Genomic DNA, 20,659 nt, shown 5'->3' on the forward strand with positions numbered 1-20,659 from the left:
CGCCAATGGAACTTCCATTAGATCATTGAGATTCGATACTCAATCTCACCATCCGCTAAGCCCGGCTCAAATCTCTTTCGTAAGATGAAAGCAAACGTAGACCAAGCATAGCGTGGGTCTGAATTCCGCGAAACTTGATACGCCACGATTCACCAACACAGTCGAACCTAGCGGAGAACACATGTGCAATGCCATGGCCCGTTTTTATCCCCGCAGAGCCGACCGGGGCATATCCGGGGCCACTGCTGTACAGTGTATTCTGGGGCCCCTGTGCCGCTCTACTGAAATACCCGCTCGAGGGGGATTTCAAAGAAAGTTTATAATTTCATTTTGCCTTGCCTGATATTTTTTTTTTTTTTATTTTATTTTTATTTTTTTTTTCCCTTTTCTTAATGTCTCCTGTTTAGGCCACCCGGGGCGCCGTTTCATGGCCTTCTCCAAGTTCCCAGCTTAGCCCTATGGTCTTGAGAGTTGTCGCCGAACACCACCATTGTCGAGTGAAAGTAGCGTTACGTAGTGCACGGGTTGGTCAAGCACGCAAAGTGGCTGCAAACCAGTATAATTGGGTAGTGCTTGCGCGTAGATACCGGCATTTTCGGGAATGTAGATCAGCAGGTGCTGCGCGTAGGAATCGGGCTGGTTAGGAAGAGCAGGTAATAGTAAGAGGTCTGCTGATGCACAAGTTCGTTTAACAAAGTGTGTTAAGACGTCTTATTCGTATCACCGTAGATTTCGTAAGCTGCCCGGGATTGCTATCCGCGAGGCTATATTTCAGATCTGCGCATATAAGAGGCCCAATGTCAATAAGAGGTTATTCATAGTCAATCCTCTGTATTTGACTCTAGTTACCTATATCATTTACTAAATTTGCCCCCGGCGGGAATGTCATCTCAGCATTCACTTCTTCCAGCCGGCTCAAAGCTCTGGGTAAGTCTCACCTGTTGTTTGTGGGAATCCACCGGGAGCTGATCTGAGCAAGCTACTTGACCTGGGCGCTCTTGACATTGACGCCTCATATGTTCTTTCTGGGGCCAACGTGCCCCTAAGCGGGCAAGCACCTCAGACTCACGAGGTTCGCCAATGTCTGATGATAGCAGCCCTACTCTACCACCCGCACGTGGGCCTCATCCTGTTTGACACAGGCGCTTGCGAAGATATTATCAAGAGCTGGGATAAGGAATTCTTGGAATGTGCCCCTCGCATATGGGTGAAAGATGTCCACTCTCTTCCATCCGCCGTGAAAGCCACCGGTGCCGGAGTCATCGGAGATGTCAAAGTGGTGGTCATGAGCCATCTGCATTTGGACCATGCAGGCGGCTTGGAGCATTTCTTCGGAACAGGTTAGTCATTGCCAGCTGTTTCTTTCTGAACGGCGCAACACCCGTTCTTTTTTAGAAACAAAAGGGAGCAGGTTGACCTGATTCTGGATGGTCATAGATGTAGAAATCTGGTGCCATGAAAAAGAACTCAAGAATGCATTTTGGGCATCTGCTACGGGGTATGACAGCGGGTTGTTCAGGCCAGATTACTTGCGTGCTGAAGTGCTGAATTGGAAGACGGTGTCAGAGCAGGTGGTGGAACTCTGGCAGGGTGTGACCGTGCACATGTGTCCTGGGCATACCGACGGATTTCTGGTGATCGAGCTTAGATTTCCAGTGTCTGGCACTGTGGTGTTGACTGGGGATCTGTTCCATGTGAAGGAGAACTATGAAGACGGAAGACCGCAGGGCTTCCTGATGCGAGACTATAACACCTGGCATAGGAGCAGAGATTACGTGAAAAGACTGGTGCAACAGACAGATGCCAAAGTGTGCCTTGGCCACGAGAGAAGCTACTTTGACAAGTTTGAGAAGAGCCCTAAACTTCTGCAGTAATTGGATCTGCCAGTTACTTCTCTCAAACAAGAAGAGTACGAGTATTATCTGAGAAAATATAGGCTTCAATGGGACCGTCATCAGGATATAGACAATAAAAGGCCAAAGAAAGCGAGAAAATGAATGCTTTCGCAGTACCTTTACGAACGGCTGCCCGAGGCTGCGTTTGGGAGCCCTCACTTTAGCCATACATCGACTTCCAGTTCCACATAATGCTCGCGAAATGGCAAACTCTCAACGCCAACCATGGTGAATAGTGGCTGATGATCTGGACACCACTGTTTGATGGCACGCACAATAATATCCCTGGCCTGATTGCGAATGGTCGATAGCCCAACGAAATATGCGTGGAGTTTCGCCACATGTCACCAGCTTGACTTGCCAGCGTGGTGAGCAGGGTGACCCGCATGCTCAAGGGTGTGTATAATGAGGTTGCTGATATTTTTAACGCACGTCATGTCCTATTGCTACGGATTTTATGTCGCCCTCTTCGGATCTGTAGTGGCAATGGGGTGAAACTATGTCAGTTTTTGGAGCCCAAACAATACTTCCCATAGAAACATGGCCCTCGCTGAAAGATAAGACACAGCACTCGGTCCTTCTCCAGGGTGAGGAGTACACAGGTCATTTCACCGACGTGGATCCTGCTCCAAGGTCCAGGTTACTCTATGTTACTTCTCGCCGCTGAGTAATCGGCGAACTATTGCAGATCAAACGAACGAACGACCGTATGTAGCCCGTCGGGCTCTTTCCGGCGTTCGAGGCATGAGGGCTAACGGGAATTGTTTAATTTGAATCCATCTTTATCTAACAGGCGACGTGGGCAGAAATACTGGGGTGAATCTCGTGCAGCGCTAGTAATACATGAAACCAAATAGGCGGTATTTACACACAACCGTATATTTCTACAAATTACTGTCAACGTATCCAATACAATCTACGTTTAAAACAATACGTTGTTTAATCATCTTCTATAATAATTAGAAGATATGGAGTATTTATTTCAGTACAGAAGTTTGATTTTGCGTTGATTACCAAAAAATCCGCCACCCGGTGCTTGATTCCCTTACTTTATTGGGCTTTGCGATAGTGTTCCTTCTTGCGTATCCTCTTCTTCTTCTTCTCTCTCTCTCCCTCTCCCGTGCTCATTACTCTCCATTTATGAACCATGCCCTCCCCCAAGGTTTTCATGTAAGAATCCGCGTTAACAAAACCAAGAAATATCACTGATTTTATCTGTCAGCACTGGCGCCACTGGATACATCGGTGGTGACTTCCTCTACATAGTTGCCAATGCCCACCCTGACTGGCAGCTATCAGCTCTTATCCGCAACAAGGACAAGGAGGTACAAGTCACATCCCAGTATCCCAGGGTCCGAGTAGTGCAAGGCGATTTAGACTCGACTGATGTCATCGAAAATGAAGTCAAGGATGCCGATATCGTCCTCCGTAAGTGCCATATATTATAATAAAGTGACCAGCACTCAAACACACAAAACGCTCTTAGACTTTGCCAACTGTGACCACGTTGCTTCGGCCACCGCAATAGCCAAAGGTGCTCAACAGCACACCTCTGAGCGCCCAGTGTGGATCATTCACACCTCGGGCACCAGCATCCTATCAATTGAGGATCAGCGCGCTTGTTCGTATGGCATTGAGCGGACCAAAGAGTACAATGATTGGGAGGGTGTAAGCGAGCTAGTCAACCTGCCTGCGGATGCCGTCCACCGCAACGTCGACGAAATCATCCTCGGAGCCAGCAAGTGCAACCCGACCGCTGTAAAAACGGCCATTGTGTGCCCGCCCACCATCTATGGCCCCGGGCGTGGACCAGGCAACCAGAAGAGTATACAAGCGTACCTTCTTGCCGCCGCGGTGCTGAAGCGGAAAAGGGGGTTTCTCGTTGGGGCCGGCGAGAATGTCTGGCACCAGGTCCACATACAGGACCTGAGCAAGATATACATGATTTTAGCCGAATCCGCCGCTGCCGGTGGTGGGAAGGCTACTTGGAACGAAGAAGGTTACTATCTAGCGGAGAATGGGCCTTTCCTTTGGGGTGATATTCAACGCGCTGTTGCCCAGGCGGCTTTTGATATGAGGCTGATTCCGTCGCCCGAGGTTGAAGAGTTGAATGATGCCGCCCGGATTGCTGAGATATTTCCAGCGGCCATTTATGCTTGGGGATCAAACTCGCGTGGGCATGCGATCCGGGCACGGAAGCTGTTTGATTGGGATCCCAAACTGCCGAAGCTGATTGAGCTAGTTCAGCGTATTGTTGAGATTGAAGCGACGGATTCGGGCTTACTCCCAATGAGCCTCTGACTTTTTCTTCGTTTAGAACGTTGGTATAAATGAGTTATAACGCGGCTACGGGATGTTGAAACATAGAAATCATGTGGGCCGATCCTTGATATCTACTACGTAGTACTTGATCTAGATAGATCAGGTCCTTGAAGAGTAGACAAGACGACAGCCAAGTGGCCTCGCCATGCAAGTTGCAAAAATCCATTTCAGGAAATACTCTGTTCACCATAGGTTAACGGCTATGTCCACCACGCTGTCGGTTACTTCCACTCGGAGCCAAATACCCAAGAATACAGGCCAGCCCCAACTCCACCGTGGATTCCCGGATCACATACCCGGATTTGCCCCGCAGCAAATGGATGCGCGCATCAAACAATTCAGTGTCACAAAGCGCTGGTGGCAGTCCACAGGGGCAAAGGGCAGTTGTCCGGCGCCGATGACGGACTTGGATTGAGCAATCATGGTAACCAATTGCATTATAAAAGTCGCCGGGTCCTCACATGCTTTATTTCCCCAACCTATCGTGGATGCGACCTTCCCAACAGATAGCGTAAACGTATGTTCTAGCAAGGCCCTTTTGACATTCACGTCTGGCCGCTGGAACTACAGACCAAGTCTCTTCGGCCCATCCTCTACAGCGCACGGCCGACTAGCCTCGATCACAACTTAGCATACTACATACGATGGGCGTCCTATCCACCAGAAACATCCCCAAGGAGACCCTTTCCACGCTCGAGCATGCGCCCGTGCCTAAAGATGGAGTCCTTCTGCAAGTGCGGGCGGGGAAGGTCAGAACAGCTGCCCTAGGAGGAGAAATAACATCCGCCATCTACAAACAGGAACAGGACCAGCCAATATTCTGCACGTCAACTGGCTTCATTGGGGATGAGCACGCATCGCGTAGGCACGGTGGAACGGAGCGCGCAGTGCATCAGTACAACCCAGACCACTACGCAGATTGGCAAGCAGAGAGCGCCCCAGAACCGCACCTGTACGAGGTTGGGGCGTATGGGGAGAACGTGGTCACGACCAATCTGGGTGAAGACAACGTGTGCATTGGCGACTTGTTCCAGCTCGGAAACGACGTTCTTCTAGAGGTCAGCGAGCCCAGACATCCCTGCCACAAGCTCAACTCGCGCTTCCGATGGCAGAGGGCTTTGAACCGCACAATACGGACAGGACGGTCGGGCTGGAATATGCGCGTGTTACAGACTGGGGTTGTCTGCAAAGGCGATTCAATGTCGCTGGTAAAGCGACCGTTTCCGCAGTGGTCTGTCCTGAACGTGCAGCGAGTTATCCGAGGAAGACATGTCCCCCTCCACCTGTTGGCGGAATGCACACAGTTGCCCATGACAGATCTGTTCCTAGACCTGGCCAAGGACAGACTGAGGCAGACTCGAAAGACATATAGTCTAGTTGACGCTCAACACATCACCCAGCGCGTCATGAAGCTCACATTCGCGCTGAGGGAGCCTTTGACTCTCACCAATTCCAAATTCGATCCTTACGCTTTTGCCCAAATAATATTTGGACCGGACTATGCATTTAATCGATCCTATTCGATCGTCGACGGCGACTTGTACAGATTCAGCCTGGGTGTGGCCCTCGATCGTCAATCGCGAGGCGGTTCAGCATACCTCCACAACAAGCTAAAAGTCGGCGACGAGATCGAGATGTCCCCTGGGATGAACCCTGGTGCGCAAGAAAATGATGCCAAGTGCGACCAGAGCCTGACGCGCATTGTGGTCGTCGGGGGAATCGGCATAACTGCTTTTCTCTCATCGATCCGTGACTGGGAGAGCAAAGGCCTACCGTACCATGTTCATTACGCTGTGCCAAGTCCGAAAGAGGCTGCGTTTCTAGAACGACTCCCTGCAGACAAGATTACGCTCTATGCTACTTCAAGAGGCGAACGACTTGAGATAGGAAATGTCATACCAAAGCCTGGCCCGGACAATTCTCATCAGGCCCGCATCTTCTCCTGTGGACCTTCGCGGATGATGCAAGAATGTGCAGAAATCACCACTCAACTCGGTTACCCAGAACATATGGTTCATTTCGAAGACTTTGGGGGTGGCGACGGTGGCAAGCGGGGTGATGCTTTCGAGGTGGAAGTCGACGAACCAGACATGGACAGGCATGAGAAGCTGACAGTCCCTTCGAACAAGTCTTTGCTCGATGTTCTGAACGAAGCGGGGTTTGACATCGTATACTCTTGTAAGTCCGGTGCCTGTGGTGCCTGTAAGGTCAAGGTTTGCCAAGGGGAGATTGACTACAAGAGCACAGCGCTCCTTGCCAGGGAGAAGGGGGTTGCGTTACAGAGTTGCGTAGATCGTGGTCTTGGAAAGCTCAAAATAGAGATTGATTGATCGATGCACCTTCAACAACAAAAAAGCCACTATCTCAAAGATGAATTGGGTGTGTTTTGACAAATATCTACCGGCTGCCCTATTGCCCTGCCTTCCGGCCCGTTGGCTCAAGACGCATTAAATATTAGGACAAGAGCTTGAATTAACTAGATGTGGGTGCAGAACAATGTATCAACTAGTACTGAGCCACACGGATATGAAGATCTGACTCTCGAAAACTACCAGCGATCTTACGGCAAATAGACGTGAAATAGAGGTAGACGAACTAACCAAAATAGAAATTAGACAGTACAAAAGATGAGTGGGCGGACTAGATAGTATTCGAACGGCGCACTGTCTTACGCATTGGAGCCAGAGTTGTCCCTGCAGTCGAAGACTTGTGCGATGTCTCCGTTGGCGAACGCGTCTCTGATCGAAATAGCAACGCTATAACTAGACAGTCGCAATGTTAGCTCTTGTTATGTGCCTTGGAAGTATGATAAAGGGGATACTCACGTCCCACCGACGACCATAAACAGGCCAATTACCACGATTACCGCATGTAGTCCGTACTTTAGCTTCTGTCCCGCTGATCCAGACCTGTAGCCGTTATAATCATACATCCAAAGAAGCGCCGGGAACACCAGACTGAAGGGCGCAAAGCACACTGCACCTGCCAGACCAAGCAAATAGTTCAAGATCGGCACAGCCTCTGCCACGATAAACGCTGCTGCACCCAGGAGAAAGTTGACGCCGAGCCACATGGACCAGTGGACGAGGGTGTTTGCCTGTAAGTGCCTTGAGCCTCGGAGCAAGCGGACAAAGGCGTACTTGGCCGCTACATGCTGATAGATGCCGACACCAATTACGAGCCCTGGCAGCGCGATGCCATAAGAGATCTTCTTAAAAAGCGGACCAGCACTGCCGAAGGCGGGAACTGAGAGCCAGGCGCCGCACCAGCGGTATATGACCAGGCTGAACGTCAGGTACATGGCGCCAATAATGGAACCGGCCAAGATGCAAGCCTTGCGATAGTCCTGGGGCCGGCGCATCTCGGAGATGACAGGCAGGTACATCGATGAGCCACTCGTGCTGACGAAAATGTTTTCCGCGTTGAGCATGCCAACAACAAAGGTCGGGTACGCAATGGGTGCCCAACCGAGGTCAAAGTCGCCAGTTGGGGGAGCTGCTGCAGGCCGGCTTTGCTGCGTTACGGCGACAGTGAAGATGAAGACTGCGAGGACGAAGGTCAAGAAGCCGAACCAGGTCAGCCAGCCCAGCCGCGAGAAGGTGCGGATGGACGAGCAGATCGTAATCAGGATCGCGGATACGAGTGCAAAGGTCACCGTACAAGTTCCATGATTCGACAAAGCGTTGAATCCTATTGCCGTCGTGGCGATTCCACCCGCGGAGATTAGGATCTGAGCGATGACGATCTGGACACCGACGAGTTCGCGGCCAGTGCGTCCCCAGAGGAACCCCATCATGTCTGCCAGCACTGCAGAGGGACATTAATCATGGTGGCTGTCAAGGTTCTGGCCCGCGGGGGAAGAGAGCAGCTTACTGTGGCACTCGGGATGTTTGTTGCGAAAATCACCCAGGATAATGCCTGTGTCTACACGTCGCAGAAACTAGTCAGCACGGCACACAGTCGTAGCACCTTGCGTCGCGGTGACTTCAACCTACATGTGTTTAACGAGGTAAATCCGACGATTGACAAGGAACCTCCAACCGAACCAAGTGCAGCCAGAGCCCCCGGAATGGCGAGAATGCTCATCGCGAAATTGATTTTGAGGAACACAACAGTCGCCCGCTGCCAGCTGACGGTCCTGAACTCGACGCCGTCCACACCTACTTGGAAGATCTCGTGCGACTCTCCATTCTCTGTATCCTTGGTTGGCGCTTCACTATGCTGACACGCATCCGGGGCGACCTTGTCGGTCCCCGGGGAGGATGTGACTCCTTGACTGGAAGAGATCGTCTGAATCACCATGCTTGGGCTTAATCAAAACAGTTAGAGGGACCGTTGAAGCCCCGTATCGTAAGAAGAGCTATAGATTCAGATAGATATATAAATACCCCGGGTCGCCGGCCAAGCCTAGTCTACCACTTGCCATAATGCGGAGAAGCCGTGGGGTATACGCCCTTGATTCCCAGAACTGGGGACGAGCTCATCACGGCCGATGAGTCCAGACTCCCGGGGGGCAATGCGGGATGTCCGGCAATGGCCTCTGGGTTGTTCGTGAAACTCAGTTGTGCACCTCCTTAAGCGCTCGAACCCTCTGTAGAGCTGGGCGCCGTTATTAGTTCGTTTCTTCGGCTCGATGCTGCCTGCGCCGTATTGCTTTCGTTGCATCTTCCTGATCAGCCTAGCTGTAGCCTTCTCGATCCTCGATAGGATCCCCTGAAAACTGCCGCTTCGTGATCTCCTGTGTAGTGGGATGGCAGCCTGTGGCGGGACCCTTCTCAGGTAAGAACAATAAAAAGTAGTATCACTAAAGGCCTTTAGTGGGCAATTTCCAAACTCTAGTTTCGATCCTTAGCTTCAGCACGAAGCTCATATGGACCGAGAGAGCTCCATAGCTTATAGGCTAATACGGAGACTCATGCGCTGTGTGTCGTTCGTCTGCATTGCTCGGTACCGACAGGGTGGTAGAGCAGAAGAGCACAAAGCAACCCAGAGCAGTTCTTACGGCCAGAGGTTTGCCCATGCCATAACTGATCGTGTATGCACTAGTGGTGGCTTACAGGGACATAGGCATCGTGGCAATTACTAAAAGTCCCCTTGGGCTTGATTCTAAGATAACGGGGAACCCCCGGCAGCTGGGCCCGCTGTTCTTGACGCCAACCGAGCCAGCCGGACGTCCCAGTATCTCTTCCCGGTGTATCCCGTTGCATCATCCGACCACTGGTAACACGCAAAGTACGAAATGTGTATCCCTTTATCTACTAAACTCCGCCGCTGTGGTCGCGTAACCGGGAAGCAGCGGTGCCGCCATCACACCTGGACCTCGCCAGCCCGCATGCCGGTGACCCTCATGGACCCTCATTTCATACATATTTTTAATTACCGTGGGGTTGACCCTCCCTGCAAAGGGCTAATCACACCAACAGGGGACGGCAGTGCCGCTTTCCTGTGCCGGCCAAAAGAGGGAGGAATTTCTTTATCAACAAGTCTTTCGCACCTCGCTGAGCCAGCTTGTTGGTGAAACAACACCGCGTCTCGTACAATCTGCATTTTCTAGCAATAATGGTCAAGTCACTACGCTTCGCGGACGGCGTGGAGGTGCCCGTACCCGGCTTCGGTGCCATGGGCATCAGCTTTGCGCTCGGTAATAACCTTAGCTATGAGGAGGCCGAGCCTGTGCTACTCAAAGCTCTAGAGCTGGGCTGTACATTCTGGGATACTGCCGTGGGTTTGATCTCAAGTGACCAGGGGCAACATCTTCGCTGATTTCCACGTTTTAACAAGGTCTCCTACGGCGCCGGCGTAAATGAGAAGATCTTGGGTGATTTTATCAAGAAGCACAATTGCCGCGACAAAATCTTCCGTATGTGCCCTCTATCTGGTGATTGGACCACGGCGACGCATATGCTTAGCAAAGTGGATAGTTGCATCCAAATGTGGTATTGCTGCCTTTGAAGACGGCCGAGTCACCAACTCGGCCTCGCATATTCGGACATACATAGAGGGAACAATCGAGAGGCTTGGGTTTACACCGGATCTCTACTATCTGCACCGCATTGATGCTAGTGAGTCTATCAGCCTAATCCGTCCCCAGGCAAGCATAAACTAACTGAACTGCCCAGATACAACACTCGAAGAATCCATCCCTGCACTCGATTCGCTCCGTAGGCAAGGCAAAACGAAGTACATTGGCCTGTCGGAGTGCTCTGCTGCAACACTGCGCAAGGCAAATTCATGTGAGTGTCGTGTACAATGAAACATACCAGAGAACAAAAAGAAAACAAAAATTGACCGTCATATCAATTACCGCAGTGGCCAGAATCGATGCAGTACAGGCAGAGTATTCCGCTTTCGAGACTCTTCACGAGTCTGATGGTCTTGTCTCCACCGCTCGCGAGCTCGACATCGCATACATAGCTTACGGTCCTCTTGGACATGGATGGTTGGTAGACGACTTCCCCTACCAGACGCCGGCCGACTTTGGACTCGACGACTATAGGCGGCAAAGTATGTGCACCTCTATCCTGCTTTTTTGCTTTCCCTTTTTTTTTTTTTTTTTTTTTTTTTTTTTCCTTTTTGCCAATGACACTGCTGACCCCCTTTTCCAGTCCCGAAGTTCCAAGGCGCGAACTTTTACGCCAACAAGAGAATTGTTGATGGTTTCAAGGACCTTGCCACCCGCAAGAAGTGCACATTGCCACAGATTGCCCTTGCGTGGGTGGCAGCTCAGGGTATGATTTCGATTCCAGGAACGACAAAACCGGGGCGTCTCCAGGAGAACTGGGCTTCGAGGACCATAGAATTAACGAACGAAGAGCTACAATATATGCGGACCATCGTCGACTCCTTGAAGCCGCAGGGTGATCGCTATAACGAGATTGCGGAGAAAGATATTGGAAATTAATGGCCGAGACTATCGTCGTTGGTCCCTGCAATTAATGCCATGTGGTGATTTGCATCTATGAGAGTAGTCCAGTCACTGACAGTCGATCTCAACTGAGTAGTTATATCTATCCTAGTTACTGACCTTGCTGCAAACGCACAGCTACTCAGGCTCTTCTTTCACGGCTGGATGTCCTACTTCGATAAAACGCTCGGAGATTCATTTGTACAACTGTAGCCTTATTACGGGCGGCCACGACTTTCTGGATTCAGGATACAAGGCATACTCCTCAAACTAGTATTAATAGAATACATAAAGATTTTGGTTTCCATGGACGGCTAGTTCACGATGTAGTACCCCGATTACTCAGCGGCGAGGAGTGAAAAGTGGATACAAACAAAGAGTACAAACAATCAACAGTGGGAGTCGTTAAGGATTATCGCTTCAGATCCTTCGTATTTGACAAACTCCACTCTTCATTTGTCTGGTTTTCGCCCATTTGGACGCCGCTTATCCCCTACTAGCCGATTATTCAGCGGGGAGACTTTTACCGGCTCAACCGGTTCAATATCAGTTTCGTATATCCACCGGGAACCGATGCAGTGTCGAGTCCCCGGGATACATCCTACAAGAAAATCCCGCATTTCCCCCGTGCTTTCCTATTCGCCGAGAGAATAACTATAGTCGATGATTAATGTTGTGGCCGACATCCGTCCTACCTTGGCTGAAGGGTTCATCTATATATTCTGTGAATTTTAATCTCCCCGTTTCAGACGAATAGTGCATTTGCCTGAAACTTAGTCACATGTTGAACACAGTTTATTGCCATGGGTAATACCGGACACTGGGAACAGATCGTCTCCAAGAAACGATCTCTTCGGGACAAAGCCTTGAGGCCATATATGGTTTCGGATCTGGACCGACGAGTGCCCCGAGTGCAGAACGTCCAGGACCGTTCTTGCATAATAAATGATCCCATTGCCGAGGAAATTACCGAGATTGATAATATCCCTACTCTTCTCGAACACTTGAGATCCGGAAAGTACACTGCTGAACAGGTGACCCATGCATACATCCGAAGGTGCGTATACGGTGTGGCTGTTTCGGTTGATGGGGATGGCTTACTTGGTTGGACGAGAGAATATGGAAGACTAACCTGGTTAGTTCAGAGCTGTGATAGCTCATCAGCTGGTACGCCGTGTTATATCCCTATCAGAATACTGAAGTGGTTATCAATCTTGATTAACGTCCTCTTAGACAAATGCCATTACGGAAACAGTGTTCGATGACGCACTGGACCAAGCCCATGCGTTGGACCATCACCGTCAGAAAACTGGTGAACTTCAAGGGCCTCTTCACGGAATTCCGGTGACTGTCAAGGACCAATTTAATCTGAAAGGAGTGGATACCACCTTGGGATATGTTGGTCGTTCATTTTCTCCTGCCACAGAAGATGCTGTAATTGTACGGATCTTGAAGGAGATGGGCGCGGTTGTCTTGCTCAAAACAAACTTGCCCCAGACCCTCATGGTACGTTTCTCCTAGATGCCCGCTTTATATGGACATTTTCAGTAACTATTGCAGTGGGCTGAAACGGACAATCCTCTTTGGGGCCGCACACTAAACCCACGCAATCCGGACTTCATCCCAGGAGGATCTACTGGTGGTGAAGGTTCCCTATTGGCTCTACATGGGTCCATTTTGGGGTTGGGAACAGACATTGGAGGAAGCATCAGAATCCCGGGAAGCATGAATGGATTATATGCGTTTAAGCCAACTGTTAGCTGTCCTTCTATATTTCCGTTTTCTTTTTTTAATTTCACAATATATGCGGTATTAGCAGTGCTGATCTTTCCTAGAGTAGCAGATATCCAGCTATAGGAGTGCCTGCGCCTGCAGAAGGCCAGGAACATGTCTATTCCTCTTCTGGCCCTTTGACTCGTGATATGAAGTCTCTGTGCTATGTGAGTCGTCTAGTTGCGAACTCTGAGCCTTGGGAGTTTGACCCGAAATGTGCTCCTCTTCCCTGGAATGAGACGGTATTTCAGGAGATGCAGACCCGGCCCTTGGTAATCGGATTGATTCTAGATGATGGGGTTGTTAAGATCCATCCTCCTATTGAAAGAGTACTCCGAGACCTAGTCTCTAAGCTCAAGGAACAAGGTCACGAAATAATTACATGGAATACATCCGGTCATTATGATTGTGCGAAGCTTATAGATCAATATTACGCCGCCGATGGTTTCGAGGATGTCCTTCGTGATCTTAACGCTGCTGGGGAGCCGATGATTCCCCATGTACAAGCACTGGCCGACCGGGCAAAGGGAAAGGCATTATCGGTTTATGAATATTGGCAATTAAACAAGAAGAAGATTGCGTTAAGGCAAGAATACCTCAGCAGGTGGAACGCGACTCGATCTGCTTCCGGAAATCCAATCGATGTGCTTCTAGGACCAACGACACCGCATACTGCTATTCCCCATCAGAAATTGCGATGGACGGGTTACACAAAGGTCTGGAACTTGCTCGATTATCCGGCTGTCTCTTTCCCTGTGGATAAAGTTAGAAAGAAGATAGACATCCAGCCGAAGGATTACCAACCGCGAAATGACCTGGATGCATGGAACTGGGGCCTCTATGATCCCAAGACCATGGACGGCCATCCGGTTAATTTGCAGGTCATAGGAGAGACACTCAATGACGAGAAGGTTTTGGGTGCCGCAACTATGATCGAGGATATATGGAGGGGAAGCAAATGATGGACTAATAACGATATTGAACTTTTACATGCAAACGGTGGCTTTTTCCGCAGGTATACGAGTTCGCATCCATAGAATGGGCTGTTGATCGCTTGCACAGGCTCATAGTTTTGGAACAGGAGAGGGGATCATAGTTACAGCTTATCAGCACCCTAGGGTTTATTGGTATATCTCTATGATGTAATAAGAAAGTGGTTCCAATGACATTGCAAAAGAAGCGCCGCCCAAGTCCAGATGAGACGCACTGCTTGTGATTTCCCAGGCTTCTTGCAATGTTGCTTACTTATTTAAGGTTCATCTACAGTTAACATTTGTGGTGGACAGGTTCATGCAAACAACGATGGTATACTCGACGTTCGTGATCAACAAAGCACACAAGTAGCACTGTCTTCCAGACGAGCTTTTCAACTCCTTCTCACGCATTTAGGTATTAAGTTCAAGCAAAGGGGAAAGAATAGTGCTGGACTGTCAAAGTGGTCTCATAGATAGCAATCCACTGTTGAGTACAAAACAGAGCTATACTGTGCGTATGGTGCCTCATATAGTGTTCTCCATCACGCTCATGTTCGTGAAAATGCATGTTGAAGTATTCCACCAACGCACTGACTCTGTCCTCTTCTGTATTCAGTGTCTGCATGGTCTCGGTCTTTCCGCGGAGTACCCTCTTGACTTCTCTCCCAGCAAGAATATAAATTCCAATGGGTTCAAGGCCTTGGTGATCCAGGATTACACGGGTACAGGCTAGCTTTTGCGTAAACAGAATTGACCGACTACTACTCGTGAAGAAGTTCATCATTCTGAAGTCCTCGAAAAGAAATTCAACTTCAGAGAACGAGTACTGTGGAACCCAAGGGCTCTGGGGATCATTCCGGGCGTGGTAGATCCAGACTTTTTGTGTTTGATCCGTAAATTCGGCAAGAGGTGCTTTGGTCAAGGACATTTCGCCGGGCGAAATTAGTGTAGCTGTGATATCCTCCTGCAGCAGTAACGGACTGGTAGGCGTATTACGGCCGAAACCAACATCAGTCTATAATTTGACTTGATCAGTATGTATAAGTGATTATTAAACGCATGGGACGTACCATGTACTTTTGACTAGCTATGGTCACGATAAGGATCATATGGCTCCTATATACTTCTGTCAGACACCCGTCGTTTCTGCGCGGGCATTCACAGTACACTTACAGGGGTATATAGCCTTCATCGGTTGGGTCTCCTGTAACGACTGTACGACTCACGCGGCCTCCGGTCGGGTACACCTGGTATCCCAGGGAGCATAGAACCATATAGAGGAGATTGGTATTTTCCATGCAGTACCCATCAAGGCAACGGATAACTAGCTTCTCAAAGATACAAGAAGGATGGATTGAAATTGAATGGTGGCTTGAGTAATGCAGAGCCGTATTCCCCCAGGTAATTGACCCTAGATGTCGCAGTTGTAATTCAGCCAGGGCTGCCAGAGGATTCTCCTTGACAGAATCTCGCAGTTGTTCTAAGCGCGGATTACTATTACCAGTCGGAGTGCCGTGGTCAGCATATTTAATCCGCTGGAGGTACAATTCTAGCTGATCAGGGTTGAGGGTTGCAGGCATTCTTGGTGCAGGCACGATATGCAGGATAACTGTGGATTCGCGATAAAAAACGGGCAGATGGGGTCAAAACGCGACACAACTAGCGATGTATAGTCACTACTTTATACACCCACTCCGCTTATACGCAGAAATTGCACTCTTGGCTTCTACTGCTGACGAGAGCTGGCGGTTCCGTGCACGGCAGATGCCATTCTGCTCCCCGCCATCCGGTCCATACGCGGATTCCCCGTCCAATCGGCACAAGCTCGGCCATGGTCTGCCGTCGCTACCAAGCATGCTAGCTCCTTACGCTGATGATATCTAATCAAAGGGTAAAGATCCTTCACAGCGGACAGGAACTCTCACAAAGTAAGTATGCAGACTACCATGAAAGGAGTGGTAAATGAGTGACATTAGGATAGAATAGATAGTCTAGCTTGGCCGGGAGGTATACCAGGTGTGATCGCATACGATAGGGACAGATAATCACGGCGTGCCTTGTAGGAGGAATATAGGTGTCTAGTAAACAACATATAGCCATGATTCCCAAACCTGTCAGCTAGCATTTCAATGCAGTTGCTTTTCTCAAGTTTAGAAAACAGTCCCTTGTAAGATGGGCTATTGAATCTCCCTTCAATTATATGTTTGCAGTGACTAAACAGGAGAAAAATTTCTAAATTCGTGGTGGCAAAAGGGTACTGGTGGGCTGGTCCACCTGGGTGTGGACTCCTCGCTCGCATACTTCACCACGGGCGCGAGAACGCGCAGATCGGCACCAAAGACAGAGTCAGAGAAGTGCACATAGTAGTCTTCCTTCCTCACGAGATCGCTGTTCTCGTCCCACGCCTTGAGAATATTGTAATACAGCGGCGCGACATGCGCATCGCTGGACCACGGGGCGAAGCGATACGTTTCTTGAATCTTTTGTACGACCTCACGTTGGTACAGCCTAACCTGAGGATCCAGTGTCGCCATGTTGTATGCAGTCAGTGCGCTATGCCCGTGATATGAGCCACCGTATTTCGCGCGGTCCCGGAGTCCGCACATGATGGTTAGTGCCGTCAGAATGCCAGTTGACATGTCCGAGATGGGCAGACTGGGAAGCACACCCTGGCCCTTGGGGAATCCGAATGCCTGGCCCATGATGTACGAGCTCCCTGCTGCTGCATCGGCAACTTGCTGCCACCCCGGGCGCTCGCTGTAGTAACCATCCGGGCCATAGCAGTTCTCGTCCACGTAAACGATGCCTCTGCCGCGCCTCTCGGCCATCTTCTGAGCGGCGTCAAAGCCAAACCCACGGCGTGCGAGAGATCCCAGGCGATAGCCCTGAATAATGACATCAGCTTCTTCAAACAACTGTGAGAGTCGCTTGTGGTCGGCAGGGATGTCCAGATCTAGGTCGATCGTTGTCTTGCCCGCCATCAAAGAGGAAGGCTGCGCGGGAGTGTAGTCCTTCAGTTTCGATGAATTCACGCGGATGACTTCGGCGCCCATGGAAGCCAGGGCAGCGCCCGTGGCTGTCGCAGCAATAATTCGAGCTAGTTCCACGACCTTGATTCCTGCCAGCGGGCGCTTGTCGGCGAGCTTCACCGGAGGCGTGGGCGGGAGGGTGGGAGCATGTCCATGCTTAGCATAGTTGACCAGTGGATGGCGAGCAAGTGCTCTGCCCATTTGCGTCTTCTGCCAGCTTTCGGGTGAATGAACCATCGAGCCTGACTGGCCGTGCTCGAGCATGAGTTGCTCGATCTCCCTGGCGCGATATGTGCGCACACGTTCCCCGATACGACGGTAGGCTTCATCATTGGAGCGCAGAGTATTCTCAACGTCTCTTGTAATTCCGATTGTGCGTAGCATAGTCCAAGGATCGAGTGAGCCATGGAGCTGGAACCAGATGCCCTCATCCGCAGTCGGATAAATGGCCGTGGAACGATACACCAATGGAGAGCCTGATTGACGGTCTTTATCCCATTGAGGCACGCTCGGCAGAGCGATAACGGATGGACCCGTCTGCCCGTCGACAGTTACGAGCGCTGGAGTGGCTGGATACAGCCCTGCATGATTCGTGTTGACGTGTGTTGTTGTGCTGGTGGTTTCGCCGCGAAGATGGAGTATTTCAAGACCCACGATGCCAACCATCGCGTGCAGCACTGCAGTAACAACTTGTGCCTTGATCGGCCCGGGAAGGCAAGGGAGCTCGTCACCTTCGAACCTCACCCCTTCTAGTAGGGCCTGGTCCTGCGTGAATCCGGGCGTCTTGGCCGCGAAGACCTTCAACAGTCGTTTGCATTCTTCAGGCACCGGCGTGAAGCTCGTGTCGACGTATGTCCCCGGACCATAAGTTTCTTGCGACTCGGCTGCCTGGGTTACGGCCATTTTCGCCCCTTTGGTTGTGTTTGCTGGAACCTTTGAATTGAAGGAGTCAGGCGTTATGTTTCGTCCCGGCTGAGCAGCATTTGTATCAAAGCACCGTTCACATAAATGCCGGTTCACGACTAGCCCAGAATCAGCTTACCGGCTGTCTACAGCTCTAGTAATGATGAACTGCCGGATCTTCCAATCGGGGACCGCGGGGATTGTCCGGCAGACCCTTCTTGTGAGGGGGGAACAGGCGTTAACCGACGCGCCGTAACCGACATACAACATTATGCGGTCCGTGCTCGGTTTGCCAGTTTGGGCCCTGCGCTGGCTGAGGGACACCTTGGGCGCCATTTTAATGGCAGGCGATTCCTGACAGTACTGTCTCCGAATGGCAGACCAACTTGCAGTTTATGACCTACAGCATGCAGGATCAGATTAAAACTGTTGCCGTCATTGGCTGTGGTGTCATCGGAGCGAGCTGGGCATCTCTTTTCCTCTCCAGAGGCTTGAACGTCGTCATTTTCGACCCCGCAGAAGGATCTCAAGATGCATTTGAGAAATACTTGCAAGGTGCATGGCCTGCTTTGAAAGCATGCGGGTCCGTCGAAGACGCGTGGGCGAAGAACTACAAGTTCGTTGACGACCTGGCATCGAGCCTACCGGAGGCCGATTTTGTCCAAGAGGTATATATATACTGCCCACTTGATGGGCCACACGCGCAACGATAGCATTGCTAACTAAGCGACGTCTCAAGAATGGACCGGAACGCCCCGAATTCAAGCAGCAGCTCATGCAGACACTTGATGGAAATACCAGACCAGGGGTCGTAATCGCGTCCTCCTCCTCTGGTCTGCCCGCGTCTTGTTTCATCGAGCGGTGCCAGAAAGACCCCAGTCGCATACTGGTTGGCCATCCATTCAATCCACCACATCTTGTGCCCTTGGTGGAAGTTGTCCCCCACCCGGGCACCAGCGTCACCACGATATCAACGGCCACGGACTTCTACAGGTTCCTCGTGAAGAAGCCCATTCTGCTTCGGCACGAAATCCCAGGATTCGTCGCCAATCGTCTGCAGGCCGCGATCAACAACGAAGCATACAGCCTTATCAGCCGCGGGATTGTCTCGGCCGAGGATCTTGACACAGCGGTAACATCAGGCCCAGGTCTTCGGTGGGCCCTGACAGGTCCATTTGTTACAAATTCGCTGGGTGGCGGAGGAGGGCCGGACGGGTTTGCCCAGCGGATTGAACGGCTCGGTCCTGCGATTCGGGGCTGGGAGGAGGATATTTCGAAGCATCGGTTCGATTGGAGCGAGGAAAGCGTGTCAGTGCTGAACGAGGAGGCTTTGAAATGGTTAAATTCAGTTGATTGGAATGGCATTAATGGTAGGAGGGACCAAATGTTGCTACAGTTGCTGCAAGCAAAATCCCGAAGCTCGTCTCTCAATTAGAGCGTACAGTCGCCATCAGACTTATGCACCGTCGGATTGGGAGTATTGGTTGTATAGAAACCCTCGAAAATTTAATGCATTATACTTTCCAGAAACCTATATTTCTAAAAGAATGCTACTTGAGAGTGCCGTACTATGGTGATATTGCTTCGGTGTTTAGACGATCCATTCGCGAATGTTTTCATAAAGGCCAAAATCTTGGAAGATAATTTAGCGACGTTCGGACTGAATACAGTATGAATTACAACTCATGCTAGGAACTTCATAAGGCTACCGGCGCACATGGGTGTTCATTGAATCTTGATAAACCCTAACTATATGTACAACTGAAACCTAGAACATTTATCCTACGCCGCAGAGAGCCAAAAATCGAACCAGTCGATAAAGCTCTTAAAACTCTGCTCTTTGGCCCATTTTTCATACGGATCTGACAAGAAGGCCCGCGACTGAATATAGCTCTTAGCATGTGTCTGGGTACAGGTCTGCTGGGAAGAACTCACGGCAAATCCATGACCAACGTCAGAGAAAACCTGCATATTGAACCTTTTCTTTTGGTCCGTCATAATCTCAACTGCCCTGCTGCGTTGCTCGGGCATAAAGAGACCATCTGTGTTCGGCACGGAGAAGAGAATAGGCGCTTGAACTGGTCAGCAGTTTACAGGTCTTTGGCCGAAGGACTCTTACCCTCAATGTTAAATACATGGCTTTCGTTCATGAACGCCGGATGGGCGATGGCACCAGCCTTGCAGAATCCATCTTTGGAAAGCTGGGTACAGACGAACCGCGCACCCCAGCTAGTCAGACCATAATACATCAGTATCGGCCATCAGGTTAAATCAGTGTGACTAACCAATGCCCTGCGCAAACAAATTTTACTTTCCCGTTTTCCCCATACTTTTCCCCGACCTCCTTTACCCACCTAGCAGCAATGCCGTCCGTGGAGCTCATGTGCTTGTTCTTCCAACTTTGGAAGTCAAAGTTCGGATCATTCAAGGGATCCTCAGAATGCTTCCACATCGGGTCCTAAATTCAAGGTGTAAGTCTCTCCGGCCATCCAAGGTCTACTGTGCTGCAGTCGTACCCCGGCGAAATAATCGACGCCCAACGTCAGATACCCACAAGCAGCAAACGCATCCATCGTCAGAAAATTGTTGATGTGCAAGCCAAAAACGTCAGGGAAGAAGAGGAGCACATGGCCGTTGGCTGCTTTTGCGTCGGGCGTGGCCACATAGGTGTCCACGCCGCCTATCTGCACGACTTTGCCTGCTGGCTCTCCCGAATGGATGGAACCTTTGAGGCAGCATAGCTCGGCTGGCTTGGCAAGAACTGGATCTTCCACGGTGCTCATTCTGTATTGTTGAAAAAAAAAAAAAAATAAATAAATAAATAAAAGAACTGCGTTAAGGTGATGCTAGTCCGGCAAA

At 50.4% G+C, this 20,659-nt stretch overlaps 11 protein-coding genes across 11 annotated transcripts; 6 read left to right on the plus strand and 5 right to left on the minus strand.

Annotated features, from left to right (window-relative positions):
* Positions 1 to 882: 882 nt before the first annotated feature.
* Positions 883 to 1,874, plus strand: ASPSYDRAFT_72888 (N-acyl homoserine lactonase family protein; the record flags this gene model as incomplete). Its single annotated transcript, XM_040850676.1, has 3 exons — positions 883 to 927; positions 980 to 1,340; positions 1,438 to 1,874. 3 exons carry the CDS (start codon positions 883 to 885, stop codon positions 1,872 to 1,874), a joined length of 843 nt encoding a protein of 280 aa, XP_040697200.1.
* A 181-nt stretch (positions 1,875 to 2,055) lies between these two features.
* Positions 2,056 to 2,342, minus strand: ASPSYDRAFT_1163886 (uncharacterized protein; the record flags this gene model as incomplete). The annotated part of the gene is made up of 1 exon (XM_040840134.1): positions 2,056 to 2,342. The coding sequence occupies exon 1, from the start codon at positions 2,281 to 2,283 to the stop codon at positions 2,056 to 2,058; it is 228 nt and encodes a 75-aa protein (XP_040697201.1). The 5' UTR covers positions 2,284 to 2,342.
* A 660-nt stretch (positions 2,343 to 3,002) lies between these two features.
* ASPSYDRAFT_50909 (NAD-dependent epimerase/dehydratase family protein) lies at positions 3,003 to 4,372 on the plus strand. Its single transcript, XM_040848176.1, has 3 exons — positions 3,003 to 3,065; positions 3,118 to 3,323; positions 3,382 to 4,372. Exons 1-3 carry the CDS (start codon positions 3,043 to 3,045, stop codon positions 4,194 to 4,196), a joined length of 1,044 nt encoding a protein of 347 aa, XP_040697202.1. The 5' UTR covers positions 3,003 to 3,042; the 3' UTR covers positions 4,197 to 4,372.
* A 489-nt stretch (positions 4,373 to 4,861) lies between these two features.
* Positions 4,862 to 6,640, plus strand: ASPSYDRAFT_212250 (uncharacterized protein; the record flags this gene model as incomplete). The annotated part of the gene is made up of 1 exon (XM_040844030.1): positions 4,862 to 6,640. The coding sequence occupies one exon, from the start codon at positions 4,862 to 4,864 to the stop codon at positions 6,545 to 6,547; it is 1,686 nt and encodes a 561-aa protein (XP_040697203.1). The 3' UTR covers positions 6,548 to 6,640.
* Positions 6,641 to 6,885: 245 nt separating this feature from the next.
* ASPSYDRAFT_162677 (uncharacterized protein) lies at positions 6,886 to 8,519 on the minus strand (the record flags this gene model as incomplete). The annotated part of the gene is made up of 4 exons (XM_040843099.1): positions 6,886 to 6,979; positions 7,043 to 8,024; positions 8,091 to 8,141; positions 8,213 to 8,519. 4 exons carry the CDS (start codon positions 8,517 to 8,519, stop codon positions 6,886 to 6,888), a joined length of 1,434 nt encoding a protein of 477 aa, XP_040697204.1.
* A 1,257-nt stretch (positions 8,520 to 9,776) lies between these two features.
* On the plus strand, positions 9,777 to 11,118 carry ASPSYDRAFT_162294 (uncharacterized protein; the record flags this gene model as incomplete). Its single annotated transcript, XM_040843077.1, has 6 exons — positions 9,777 to 9,938; positions 9,999 to 10,077; positions 10,139 to 10,279; positions 10,337 to 10,450; positions 10,527 to 10,721; positions 10,823 to 11,118. The coding sequence occupies 6 exons, from the start codon at positions 9,777 to 9,779 to the stop codon at positions 11,116 to 11,118; spliced, it is 987 nt and encodes a 328-aa protein (XP_040697205.1).
* A 461-nt stretch (positions 11,119 to 11,579) lies between these two features.
* Positions 11,580 to 14,004, plus strand: ASPSYDRAFT_50911 (uncharacterized protein). The gene is made up of 5 exons (XM_040848177.1): positions 11,580 to 12,178; positions 12,267 to 12,288; positions 12,355 to 12,627; positions 12,682 to 12,876; positions 12,957 to 14,004. The coding sequence occupies exons 1-5, from the start codon at positions 11,925 to 11,927 to the stop codon at positions 13,854 to 13,856; spliced, it is 1,644 nt and encodes a 547-aa protein (XP_040697206.1). The 5' UTR covers positions 11,580 to 11,924; the 3' UTR covers positions 13,857 to 14,004.
* A 129-nt stretch (positions 14,005 to 14,133) lies between these two features.
* Positions 14,134 to 15,448, minus strand: ASPSYDRAFT_72893 (arylamine N-acetyltransferase family protein; the record flags this gene model as incomplete). Its single annotated transcript, XM_040850677.1, has 3 exons — positions 14,134 to 14,883; positions 14,939 to 14,984; positions 15,042 to 15,448. The coding sequence occupies 3 exons, from the start codon at positions 15,446 to 15,448 to the stop codon at positions 14,293 to 14,295; spliced, it is 1,044 nt and encodes a 347-aa protein (XP_040697207.1). The 3' UTR covers positions 14,134 to 14,292.
* A 377-nt stretch (positions 15,449 to 15,825) lies between these two features.
* On the minus strand, positions 15,826 to 17,310 carry ASPSYDRAFT_50913 (uncharacterized protein). The gene has a single exon (XM_040848178.1). The coding sequence runs from the start codon at positions 17,279 to 17,281 to the stop codon at positions 16,082 to 16,084; it is 1,200 nt and encodes a 399-aa protein (XP_040697208.1). The 5' UTR covers positions 17,282 to 17,310; the 3' UTR covers positions 15,826 to 16,081.
* Positions 17,311 to 18,207: 897 nt separating this feature from the next.
* On the plus strand, positions 18,208 to 19,235 carry ASPSYDRAFT_162575 (uncharacterized protein; the record flags this gene model as incomplete). The annotated part of the gene is made up of 2 exons (XM_040843087.1): positions 18,208 to 18,468; positions 18,540 to 19,235. 2 exons carry the CDS (start codon positions 18,208 to 18,210, stop codon positions 19,233 to 19,235), a joined length of 957 nt encoding a protein of 318 aa, XP_040697209.1.
* Positions 19,236 to 19,519: 284 nt separating this feature from the next.
* Positions 19,520 to 20,583, minus strand: ASPSYDRAFT_212265 (uncharacterized protein; the record flags this gene model as incomplete). Its single annotated transcript, XM_040844031.1, has 5 exons — positions 19,520 to 19,681; positions 19,736 to 19,872; positions 19,920 to 20,029; positions 20,086 to 20,258; positions 20,317 to 20,583. 5 exons carry the CDS (start codon positions 20,581 to 20,583, stop codon positions 19,583 to 19,585), a joined length of 786 nt encoding a protein of 261 aa, XP_040697210.1. The 3' UTR covers positions 19,520 to 19,582.
* Between the last annotated feature and the right edge of the window lie 76 nt (positions 20,584 to 20,659).

This window comes from Aspergillus sydowii (assembly GCF_001890705.1).
Source record: "Aspergillus sydowii CBS 593.65 unplaced genomic scaffold ASPSYscaffold_16, whole genome shotgun sequence".
Lineage (NCBI taxonomy): Eukaryota > Fungi > Ascomycota > Eurotiomycetes > Eurotiales > Aspergillaceae > Aspergillus > Aspergillus sydowii.